The 12587-nt window shown below is 56.2% G+C and overlaps 1 protein-coding gene across 2 annotated transcripts; it reads right to left on the minus strand.

Annotated features, from left to right (window-relative positions):
* Nucleotides 1–1123: 1123 nt before the first annotated feature.
* Nucleotides 1124–4501, minus strand: ARSA (arylsulfatase A). 2 transcript variants are annotated; one of them, XM_016211663.2, is made up of 9 exons: nt 4447–4501; nt 3953–4199; nt 3548–3788; nt 3216–3434; nt 2974–3143; nt 2551–2675; nt 2331–2458; nt 2055–2157; nt 1124–1966 (listed from the first exon to the last, which is right to left on the minus strand). In XM_016211663.2, exons 2-9 carry the CDS (start codon nt 4168–4170, stop codon nt 1647–1649), a joined length of 1524 nt encoding a protein of 507 aa, XP_016067149.2. In that variant the 5' UTR covers nt 4171–4199; nt 4447–4501; the 3' UTR covers nt 1124–1646. The 2 variants fall into 2 exon arrangements, with proteins under 2 accessions (XP_016067149.2, XP_087670172.1); XM_087814046.1 differs by lacking the exon at nt 4447–4501 and having other exon boundaries at nt 3953–4261.
* Between the last annotated feature and the right edge of the window lie 8086 nt (nt 4502–12587).

Genomic DNA, 12587 nt, shown 5'->3' on the forward strand with positions numbered 1-12587 from the left:
ACCACATGGCAGGTGGGCTCTGCTGATGCCAGCCTCAGTGGCTGTAGGGGTCCCCGAGGAAACCACCACCCTGTAGGCGCAGCCCCAAGACACAGCAGGGTTTAGGGCATGGCCAGTGCAGCCCCCAAACCAGACCATAAGCGGTGGGAAAGTCACATGGAGAACACAAGACGTCTCTGACACACAGGACCAGTCAGGAGACCACCTGCATGTGCACAGGTGCCAGCTACACATCCTGTCCACACATCATTCCAGGAAGACTGTTTTCCACCGTGAGTAACAGATAACCTACCGGCAGCAGCTTAAACGGCAGGGTTTACTTCCTCACACTATGAGCTCTGGAGGTAGATGGTTGGAGACATGGGATTAGCAGCTGCACGATGTCCAGTCAGGCCCAGCAATGCTGTGGAACTGTCCGCTCTGCCCCCAGACGTCCCAGGGATCCCTGGGCATACTGTCCCTGACTTTTCACTGACCAGGACTCTTGTCATGCCATTCTGGATAGTCACGGGACTGACTGGCTACTGTCCTCCTGGGACAGGGGAGGCTGTACCTCCAAGGTCCAGGGCCTCTCACCACGGAAAAGGCAAGGCCTGGAAATGAGGGGATGGCTATCTGGTCTGTCAGGAGGACAGACAGCCCGCTGGGGCTGCGAGCACCCAGATGGCACTCTTCTCATTCAGCCAACACTGAGGGAGCCTGTGGGGTCCGCCTGTGCCCTGGGAGCACATGTGGCCCTGCCATTAGCACACAGGTGGGGACCCAAAAGGGCTTCACACCACTGTGCAGATATGGATACAGCTGGAGTCAGGAGGTCCTCTCTGCAGAGCCCAGGACCAGGGGACAGGCAGGTTGAGGGGCAAGGGGGTGGGGGGAAGGCCGGCCTCAAAGGGCACAGCAGCCACTCTGAGGACTATAGATTTTATTCTGAGCCTGCAGTTCTGAGCAGGGATGGAACCAAACCTAACATGTTTTAAAGTGCATTTTGATGGGTCAGTGGCTCACACTGGGTGACAGGTGAGTCCAGGGGACAGGAATGTGTGCACAGGCTGGGATGCAGTGCTTTGGGGGGACAGAGGCGGGCCGGGTCACAGTGGAGTAGGGGCTGTCTCAGAAGCTGCTCGTGCACCTTCCTTGAATCTGGGGGCCCCCAGCCCTCTTATCTCCACCCTGAATGTGCTGCTCATCACCCACCTCACACAGGTTCTGGTAAGAGCCAAGGTGGTGTGGCCCCGGGGCCTCCAAGAAAACTGGGCTTTCTTGGGCATTCGGCACCTGCGGGGAATCTCCTGTCCATGGTGCTCTTGTACCCTCCCCACCCCATTCCTGGCACACATGGGCACTCAGTGCAGTGCCCGTGAACGGGCACACTATCACATGAGCCAGGATGCCTGGGTGCAGATCCCAGCCCAGCCTCTCACTGGCTGGGTGACCTCAGACCAGTCGCCGGATCTCTCCATACCTGTTTCCTCCTTGTATACAGGCAGAAGAACACCTGCCTCTGGCCACCACAAGGATTAGATGAATCATCACGCCTACAAGTGTCAGCTGGTGTTATTGGGTTATAAGGTACAAATGGGTCCTTGCCAGAGCCACAGCAATGGGAGGGCAGGGCTGGGGGCGGGGCCAGAGCTGGGGCAGTGCCCTCAGGCTGGGGGCCCTGGGCAGTGGCAGCAGTTAGGCCAGGGGTTGCAGCCTGGCTGGCAACACATCTGCAGGGTAGGGTCCTCACCCCTGTCCATCTGGCTGGGGCTGAAGGTTATGTCCGCATCAAACTGGGCCTTGAGCAGCTGAAGCTGCTTCACTGCCTCCATGGCCTCCGGGTTGACCTCAGACCCACTCCCCAGAAGGTTGTAGTTCTCACCAGGGTCCTCAGATAGGTCAAAGAGCAGCGGGGGCTCATGGCCAGTCAGAGGGCTGGAAGCATGACAGGCAGGATCTGCTGTGGTGTCACTGTGGGCAGAGCCTGGGGAGGGAGACACTTCTGTACATGGGACAAGAGGTGGGGCAGTCTCTGGGTCCATGAAGGGCCAGAGGGGCTCGGGGGGAGTTACCCTGGGTGAAGAAGTGGGCCTTGTACTTTCCACTCCGCACAGCAAAGACCCCACGGAGCTCATCAGGGAAGGCTGGGTAGAAGAACATAGTCTGCCGGGGGCTCTGGGGGCAAAGTCAGGGACCAAGGGGCAGAGCCCCAACACCAATCAGCTGTGTTAGGCCTTGGATGTGCCCACCTAGGAGCCCCAGAGGTAGCAGCACCTGGATGCCGCTCCACAGGGGTGACCTGCCCACGGTCACTCCTGGGGCTGGGGTTGTAGGGTTGCTGGCCCTACCTTGCCTGTGCCCAGCAGCAGGCCGCTGAGGTCAAAGCCATCCAAGGTGATGTTGGGCAATGGGGCCCCGGCCAGGGTTGCCAGGGTGGGCAGTAGGTCCAGGGAGCTGGCCATCTCGTGCGTCACGCCTGGAAACAGAGGGCTGTGTGTTCACTCGATTCGCCATCAGGTTCAGAGAGGTAGGGCCAGGGGTCCATGAGAAGAGAGCCTGAAGACTGACCAGGAATGATGTGGCCTGGCCAGAAGGCCAAGGCAGGCTCTCGGACGCCCCCCTCGAAGGTGGTTCCTTTTCCACATCGCAGAGGGCCAGAGCAGCCGCCGTGGGACATTCGCATTGTCTCTGGTCTGGGACACACAGGTGGTTGTCAGCATCTCTGACTCGCCCCAGTGGCACCAGCCCCAGACTTCCAAGGTTTGTGCATAGAAATGGCTAGCGGGTGCCTGTCCCCTCCCTGTCTGACCAGGACCAGCTTCATGTACTGTGGTGGCCCACCTCCCATGTGCACCTGTATGTCACCATAGCATGGCCAGCATTTTCTGAGACCTCTTTCCCACTATGTCCATGGCCAGCTGTCAAGACAGGGAAACCCCAGAACCATGCCTGTGAGGAATCGACCTGCACGCACCCACCCTGCTGGCATACCCGTTGTCTGCTGTGAAGATAACCAGTGTCTCTCTAAGAAGCCCCAGGTCTCCCACAGCAGTCATCAGGGCTCCTACAGCGGCGTCCAGTTCCATCAGGGAGTCTCCAAATGCCCCGCGGCCTGAGTGCCCGGCAAAGCTTTGTCCACTGAACTGGGGGTAGTGGGTGTGCTGGGGGCAGAGAATGGAGTTAGCATCCAGTGGGGTCAGGGCAGCCTGGGACGTGGGGTCAGGGTCACTCACGTGGGAGGCGTAGTACAGGAAGAATGGGCGGCCCTGGTGCTGGGCATCAACCATGAGGTTAAGAGCGAAAGCCACATAGCGGGCCTCAAGTCCAGGCAGCCAGGGGGGCTGCGCTTCCACAGACATGTTGGCCAACAGCGGGATAGGGACCAGGCCCTGGTCACAGATTCCATTGCAGGGGGTGGCCGGCGGGAAGCAGGTCAGGTTCTGGCAAGGGCCCTGGGGGAACGGCTCCCTTCAGGGTCTAGGCTGTGGGGTGGGGCTGGGAGGTCAAGGGAAGGGGAGTGAGAGGAAGTGGGGAGGGGGTGGCTGAGGGCCCTGGCTGTTCCTACCTGGTCATGGGAGTATGGGATGCCCAGGAATCGATGGAAGCCCTGATGGGGGGGCAGAAAGGCCCCCCCAGGCCCCACCCCAAGATGCCACTTGCCAGCCATCCCTGTGAGGTAGCCTTCGGCGGCCAGGATCTCAGCCAGGGTCACCTCCTCCAGGGGCAGGCCCCCTCGGGAGTCAGGCTCCAGAACTCCAGGGTACAGGCCCATCCGAACTGGGAATCGGCCAGTCAGGAGGGCAGCCCTGCAGAGCAGGCCACAGAGCCCGTAAGACAAAGAAATGAAGACGGAGGCGCACACAGGAGACGGTGGAGAACCACGACACCCTCACCGCAATCCAGAGGGGACCAGGAGGAGCTGGACGGCCAGGCTGGGCACTGGGTGGGGCTCCCCTGCCCCTCTGCTCACCGGGAGGGTGTGCACAGAGACACCGGCACGTAGAAGTCTGTGAACCGCAGCCCCGCTGCCGCCAGCTGGTCCAGGTTGGGGGTGTTGGAACTGGGGTGGCCGTAGGAGCCCAAGTCCCCATAGCCCAGGTCATCAGCAAGGATCAGCACTATGTTGGGTGGCTTGGCAGCGGCCAGGCCAGCGGCCAAGGCCAGAGCAAGGGCCCACGGCACGGCCATGGCACACGCGCCGGCTTGTCTCCAGAGACCTTTGGGGAGGAAGCACACTGGCTCCAGCGAGCCCGAGGCCCAGGCCAGTGACCCCAAGTCGGGCGGAGACAACCCCCCTCCCGGAGTCCTGATGGGCTCGGCAACCGGAGGGCCCCGACCGCGGCCGGGCCGGGCTCCCTGGAGACCCCCTGGACGGGACTCCTGGACCCCCGTCAGGCGCTGACCCTCCCCTCCGGGGCCCCGGCCCCGGCTCGCGGTCAGCGGCAGGAGTCCCAGGACACTGACCCGGGGGTCCGGCGCTGCGAGAGGGAGCGGGACGGAGCGGAGCCGGGCAGGGTCCGGACAGCGGGTAGCGAGGCCCCCGCGGGCACTTCCGCCTCGGGCCCGCCCCGCCCGCGCTCCCCGCGCTCCCCGCGCTCCCGTGACGCGCCGCGCGCTCGGCCGACTCGGGGCGGGGCGGGCTGCGGGCGGGGCGGGGCCGGGGCGGGGCCTGGGCCGGGGGCGGGGCGGGGCCGGGGGCGGAGCCGGGCCCCCCACACCCGGGCCCGGTCCGCGTCTGGGGCCGGGGCGGGCCGGGGCGGGGCGGGTGCGCGCGGGTCCGCGTCCCCCGAAGGCCGTTGGCGCCGGGGCGCGGGGGGGGGCGGCGCGGGCGGGGCGGGGCGGGCCGGGCGTTCGCGGCCCGCGCGCGGGGCTGGCCGGGCCTCCGGGACCCGCGGGGCGGCCCCGGGACCCGCAGACCTCTGCGGGCTTCTCCTTCGGCGCCGCTGGTGCTGGTTTGGAAACACCCGACAGCGAACTCTGCGAACCTCCCCCTTGCGGCGCGGTGTGTCGGGCATCCGGGGTGGGTCTGCAGGGACACCAGTGGGAAGGACCCAGAAGAGAAGATGCCTGGTCCTGGCTCTGTCACTGGACAGACTGCCTTGGACAGACGACTTCATCCTTTGGTCCCCAGTTTGTGTAGCTGCCTCAAGTAAGAGAGGGGCCCCAGGGGGGTGTTAGGTGGGTAGCCCCAGTGCACCCCCCAGCAGCTCCCCTAGGGCAACCCTCCCAAGGGCAGCTCTCTTGCCGCAGGTTCCTCTGCAAACTCAGGCCACCCCTCTGGGACCTCTGACCTCAGGAGTAGAACCTGGGCTACTGTAGTCACTGACCCTGGAGCCGGTGGGAGAGTGGACAGCGTCCTGGAAAGGCCTCTGGGACCTGGGTGGGGCCCAGGACATAGCTTCCATGGAAGCCCAGCCCTGTCTGGGGAGCTGGCATTTTCCTGATGTGACATGGGCTCAAACAAGGGGCAGTGTGGGGAGAAAAATTTGAAGGGCGGGGGACTCCCAGAGATGGGATGCTGACCTCTTGGGGAAGGAAGGGGCCAGTCTCCAGGAGCCATCCCCTTGGTGTCCCCTTCCAGAGTGGTTTCTGGGCTTGTGGGTGGGAGCTGGATGGGGTGGGTGGCCTCCACAGAAAGTTTCTCTGCTGCCCAGAAATCTTTGAACCTGTAATTGGAGCAATCACAGCTGGTGGGCGCTGTGAATTGGAGTTTAAAAGGAACCAACCAAAGGCCCTTTCTGCCCTTTCTGCTTCGAGCTGGGAACTACCCCAGGCAGCAAGGACCTGCCCTAATTCTCAGAAAAAGCCAAGCCGAGGTTGTAATGTTATGCAAATGACTGGCACTGTCCCCTGCAGTTTCTAGAGGCTGCTCAGGTGTGCGCACACGGGACAGCGAAGCCAGCCCAGCTCTGACCTCTGGGTGGGGGATGAGGTGCGTGTGCCACCAGCTATGTTTGTTCAAAGCCAAGCTTGTGAAGGCAGCTGAGTCTTTTGGAGATGTGAGCTTTTTTTGGCTTTGCTGCAGGAGCTGGCAAGAGGGTTAGCTTGGGGCAGAGCCCCAGTGGGAGGCTGCCCACCAGGGTGCAGGAAGTGACTCGGGACCCCTGGGCGATTGCTAATTTGGAACTAATGCCCACAGTTAGCAGAGGGGCCTTGCAAGGAGTGGTGGGGGTCTTGTCTTTCTGTCCCTAGGACCAGAGATGAGAGAGGCCTCCATCTCCTGGGCCTTCGTGGTGTAGGTGAGCTGCTTCCTTGGGAACATGGGCACCTAAAGGGTTCCTGCTGTGTTTCCTGGGCCCGGCTGACGCGGGGACCTGGGACACCAAAGGCCAGCTGCCCGGGTCTCTGCCTGCCCCTCACTCTGTTCTACCTCCTTGCCCTCAGCAACAACCATTCCTGCTTCCCTACTTGGCCACCCAGCTTCATTTCCTCCCCTGTAGCCACCCAGTGGCTGTGTGGTTGGTGCTAATTCCAGAGGCCTCTGCAGGTGTTAGGGGCAGAGATGTTGATCATGCTCTGTTAACAGTGATTGTTAAGTATAGTTAGAAGAAATACTAGTCATGTTCTGTTAACTGTGATTGTTCTGTTCGAATTAGAAAAAGCACTTTCTAACCTGGCTGGGAGTTGTATGCCCCGGGACTTGGGAATTACCCTTGGAATGCAGTCCAGTCTCCTTTTCTGAGAACTGCCCATCATCATGGAAAGATTAACAGCCTTGTTCCCAAAACAATGGAATCTGGGAAGCACCTGCCCTTTACAACCCCAGCCCACATTGCCTGTAATCTGGTCCCTGAGGTGCCCACCTGGAGTCCCTGAGGTGCCTGCCCTTTGTGAGCTCTTTGTGAACCCCAGCCCACCTTGTCTACTTCCCCATGCCTGTAATTCCTACTTTCCCGTGTAGTCTTTGTCCTGCTACCCAATATAAGCAACTGGCTTATGGGTGGGGTGGGCAGCAGAGCAGATTTTCATGGATGACCATTACTGCTTTCCCAATTTGCTGGCAATATTGGAATAAATGCTCATCTACGATTGAACCCTGTCTCTTCTTAATTGGCTCAAGTGGTGACAGGCAGCCTGGACTAATTGCAGCCTGGTTTCACAGGTAAGCACATGCCTCAGCCAAGGGGAGGCGGCAGGTGACAGACTCATTGCCTGACCAAACTTCAGTCAGGCTCCTGAACCTTCAACTAGGTCTGTCTGCTCCCTTTCTTATAAAATCCATTTTTAACAAGAACCCTGCTGAGTCAACTTAGCAAGAACATCCGCCCTCCATATCTGATCCTCCGCCATGCCCAGGTGTGTCTGATCACCTCCCTGCCTTCAGCAAGAATCCTGGTGGGTGGGTTTAGCCAGAATTCCCCCTCACCCATGCTGTTTTCTCATAGTAACTTTCCACTCACTGACCCCCACCTGCTCCTTGGCTATTGCAGGGGAGGAAAAGTTTTACTTGACCCTTACAGGGTCCCTGGCTGGGCCTGAAAATGAAACTGACAGAATCTTCATCAGGAGAAAACCATATACATTTATTTAATTTTATAAGTTTGATGTGACATGGGAGACTTCATGAGGAATCGAAGACCCAAGGAAGCAGTTAAACCTTAGTATTTCAGGCTGGCTTGATGGGGGAGTGGACAGTCATGGAGGATGCCCGGGCAAGGAGCGAGGCTGGCACAGTGAACTCGGGGAGCCTTTGCAAGGCCCTGTCTTTGGCGGAAGGAGGCTCCTTTTCTCCTGGTGTGGGGGCACTTCTCTCAGGAGGGTTTGATGACCTATTTTGGGGAGAAAGGGGGGTTCAGTGACCTGCTTCTCAAACTCCTTCAGCTAAAAATACTCAACATGTCCAGGTGCCGTACACTGGGGTAACGTCCTGAACCCCATCACTGTTAGTTCCCACTTTCCCCTGCTATAATCAGATTGAGCCCATGTGTGCCCTACTAGAGAATTTCATTGCAGTGGCCCATGTACTTAACGTGATGGCCCTGAATAGAATATGCCTTGTGGTGCTCTTTGGAATTGAAACTGGGAAAATAACCTGTGCCCAGGCCTGGACTGCCTGTCCTGGTGAAAGCCAGACTCACAAGACAGGTGCTGAGGCGAACGAAAGAAGCTTATTCCAACTGCCCACAGCTGGGGAGATGGGAGACTTTTCTTGTCCTCAAAAACCCATCTTCCCCTTCAGTGCAGGCTGGGCTTTTATAAAGAGGGAGGGGAAAGCAGAATGAAGAATCAGGGAAAGAGAATGTGGGTAGGGAGTACAAGGGGGGTTCTGATGATTTGCAGTCCCCGTGGAGGTCTTCATGAATGTTTTTATTACTGGTGTCTAAAATAGGTCGGTCAGCCTTCTGAAATCCGTTAATCGGTCATTGGGTGTGTGTCATCCTGGTGTTTCTGAAACCTAATCAATCAACCTCTGAATTCCTGGTGGCCAGGCATGTAAGTTCAGGGCTCCGTTAAAAGTCTCTTTGTTCTTGCCTGGTCAGCTGAGAACTGCAACAAAATCTTAGCCAGAACGTAAGGTTAAATATATATATAGTTGATTAATTAGTTACACATTCTGTTAGTAAAAGGGCAGGAAAGAAAAGAGAAAGGAAGAGAGGGAAAAACAAATGTCATACTGTTATTCTATACTTACCCCCCTATCAGAATGGAGAGGGGGGCATGGGAGAGGCTCTCCCTGCCCAGGAGTGCTGTGGCTGCTGGGAGGTGGCTCTGTGTGGCACTGTCCCTCAGCCCCCCCATCAGTTGTATGCCTCAGCCTTAGGCTGCTGACCTTGCTGTGCCCTATCTGGAATTCTTGACCCCTGGCATGGCTACCCCCCTCCCTTCCTTCCAGCCCACTGGAAAGTCACTTTCTCAGTGGAAACTTCCCTGGCCCCTGGTTCCTTCTCCCACCCCTGCCCAGGTGTGAGCAGCTGTTCTTGGGCTCCTATGAATGGAGGGTAATAATCTTACACACTCAGCTGGTTGGTGGGAAGCATCAATTAATGTGGGCAAGGCTGAGCCACCACTGGCATGTGGGTGCTTCATGGTGCTGGGCAGGGGCCATGAGAACATCAGACAGGGAGGATCTCCTGCAGGGAGCACCTTGGCTGAGGCCTGGGGAAGAGAGGGGTTATCTGGCTGAGGGCAAGGTAGAGAGAAGACAGGTTGTCACACAGTTGAGTTACAAGTGGGGGTCAGGTTTCATGACAATGGTGCGTGCAGTGGAAGGACCCTGAGCGGCCATGTCAGAAATTCACTCGGCAGGAGGAGAATCATTCTCAGACTTGACACAGAAAACCTCTGTTGAATGACACTCAGGTAGGCTGGTAACTGTTTCCCAAAACAAATCATGCCATCATTAAAGTTCATCAGATCATCACACAGGCATTTTATCAGGGACGTCAACTTCGTTCCAATAGGAGGTTCTGCCCAGACCAGGCGTGGGACAATTTTCAAGGAACTAGATGGAGCTCAGAGTATCTTCTCCAGCAGATCCAATATTTGGTCCCTGAAGTGGTTTCAGGCAGCAGCCTGGAGACTCACTGTCTGGCAGCCAGGACATCCCCTGCAGACCTGGTACAGGTCTAGCTGTGGTGGGCAGACAGGCAGCTGTCAGGAACAGGCCCAAGGGCTTGAGGGAGGCACGTGGACCACAGCCCAGCCTCCAGGACAGGGCAGGGGCAGTTTACAGTAAACACAGGAAGAAAAGACTTAACCAGGACAATTGCACCCTTTGGTAAAGTCCGGAGGAGTGGGTATTGGAGGAAGGTGATCCTGTATTGGGTGGACCCGAAAGTGACCACAGGTTCTGGATCTGAGGGGCTGGGATGGTGTCAACAATTTGCACTCTGCTAATTAAAACCAGAGCTCACGAGAGCCCATGTGAATGAAGCTGAGAAGCTGGAAACTCCTTGGTTTAATGGAGAAAAGGCATCCAAAGACAGAGAGACAGGGATGTACTGTGCTTGACCTGCTTGGTGATCCCTTAACTGTCCTCTGGGAGGGCCTGAGGACACCCCCTCACCAAGACATTAGAGGTGTACTTTGGTGTAGTGAGGGGGCAGCAGCACCCTTGAAAGACTCTGGGGAGGCTGGCCTCTGTATGGCAGACATGAAATGGGGTAAAGAGAAATGGGTGGAGCAACTGGTCAGTCTCTCTCTCGAATCAATCAATAAAAATAATTTTAAAAAAGAAAGAGGTGAAGAAATACTGGGGTGACAGAGGCCATGTGCCCAGGCAGGTGTGGTCATCATGATGGTCAAGAAGAATGGTGTGGCCTCAGAGACCTTTGGTTCATTGGCCATGGAGTCACCCTTAGGACAAAAGCAGGGCCATGTCAGTGGAGGTGGGGGGTGGTGGTGGAAAGACCCTTATGTCTCAGGAACAGGACTTGAACTTGACTCACAATGCAGAGTCAAATCTCCCCTTCCAATTCCTGGACATGAGTCATTCGCAGATCCGGAGCCCTCTGCCAGAGGGAAAGACCTGGCGGAAATACCCAAGGCTGTGTGGTCTTTCCCTGGCCCCCCTGAAGGGAGGTAGAGACTGTGGCTGGGATGGCCAGGCACTGGGGGAGGGGACACCTCAGGGACTGTTGAGCTCTGGCTCTGAGCTGATGACACTTCCCAGACTCTCTGATGTACCCCACCCCACCCACTCATAGTCCAGCGATTAGAGGGGTAGGATGAGACATGCATTGTGGGCCACAGCCCATCTCACAATGGACACAGTGGGTATGTGACTCTATCTTGTATTAATTTCCCGGATCTCATGGCATATGGTTTGGATAGATGTACTGCACAGCAGGCCAATGCAGCATTACCTGCTGATCCCAGCAAGGACTCAGGTGGGAAGCCCAGTGGAGGCTCCTGGGGCTCTCTCCTATATCAGTTGAGGAAACACCAGCTACTTTGACAGATAACCCCCAAATGCTAGTGACTTAATACAATTGATGTTTATTTCATGCTCCCAGAAGGTTTGCAACATGGGCAGGGATGGGGGCACTCTGCTCCATCTAGTCATTCAGGGACCCAGGCCATGAGTGACCTGGGCCGGGCTGTCATTTTTGACATGCAGATTTACGGTCATCCTGGAAAGGTGAAGAGAACACCTGCAGGATTGAGCAACAGGTATTTGTGGGTTGGGTCCAGGAGAGGCCCACAGCATTTCTACCCAAATTGGTTCCAGAACTTTGTGACATGGCTCTGCCTGCATGCAAAGGGGGTAGGAGGTCCAGACCTGGCTGAGAAGGTGGCCTATGGGAGCTGGGGCATTGGTTTGCTGACTATGGTGACAGGCATAACTCCCCAGGAGACCTGACTATGTTGGGGGATAGAGTGTTTGCAATGACTCTGTAACACTACCTCTGTGTATTCAATCCCTTCCTGATCAAACTAACCACACATGCATCTGTAATCTGCACACAGACCCCAGCTTTTACAGTCAGGGAGGTGAGAGGTCAAGGAACAGGGAGGCCGTGGTGTGAGGAGTCATGAGGATAGAGATGAATGAGGTCAGAATTGGGGTGAGCAGGTGACCCGTGATCAAGAGCCAAAGTCTTCAGTGACTGAAAGGACGTGATTGATCAGAGGGGGACGCATTTGATCACTGTTCTATTCCTCGTGCCTTGTACTCTGGTGTGTGTGCGAGTGTGTGTGAGTGTGTGTAATAAACATTTTAAAATGCAGAATGTTGCCCAGTCAGCATGGCTCAATGGTTGAGCACTGACCTATGAACCAAGAGGTCAAGGTTTGATTCCCGATCATGGAGCAAGCCTGGGTTTCGGGCTTGATCCCCAGGAGGGGTCGTGCAGCAGGCAGATGATCAGTGAGTCTCTCTCATCATTGATGTTTCTCTCTCTCCCTCTCCCTCTCCCTTCCTCTTTCTGAAATCAATAAAAACATATTTTTTTAAAAAAAGACAAAATGCAGAACAGTCTTTTGTTCATTTATGCATTCATTTAATATCGGCCCAGCAAAAACTCAATGAACACTCACATATGCTGATTGTTGTGGCTGAACAAGAAAAACAGTCCCAACAAAATAATCCAGAGCCCCTGTACTGCAGAGCACTTGGAAATGCTGACAACAACGTAATAAGCATTTTTTGAAATGTACAGCTGAGCTTGAAAGAAAGCAAGGTGTATCCCCAGAGGCACAAAATGAAGTGGAATCTATAAGCAACAGGGTTAGCGGGTATAACATTGGGGACATTTCCCAGTACCAGGAACTTAAAGGTTTGGGTTTTAGTGGCTGCACAAGAGACAAGAGACAGGGGCTTGTGCCCATGCAATATAAGAAGTTGGAATTTAGATTCTCACACAAAACCAAGACTTTTAAAGACCCAAAATTTCAGTGAAAAGCTAGAAAGACTGGGGGGGGGGGGGGAAACCCTGCTTTCCAGGAAAGAAAAATGAAAGATTTTTGTAACAATGTCACCACGAGATGGAAATCAAATATCCCCTCAAAATTCATAAGTATAGATTTACTTTTAAATGGGTGTGAGTTTTAAACACACTGGGTGGTGTGCAGCCAGTTGAAGGTTGTCAGCTGGCAGCACTGAGGCACTGCCCAAGCAAATGCAGGTCACTTCTGGAGGAGTATAGCCCTTTCATACACTGGAA

The sequence above is a fragment of the Miniopterus natalensis genome, chromosome 2 (assembly GCF_054644295.1).
Source record: "Miniopterus natalensis isolate mMinNat1 chromosome 2, mMinNat1.hap1, whole genome shotgun sequence".
In the NCBI taxonomy this organism is placed as follows: domain Eukaryota; kingdom Metazoa; phylum Chordata; class Mammalia; order Chiroptera; family Miniopteridae; genus Miniopterus; species Miniopterus natalensis.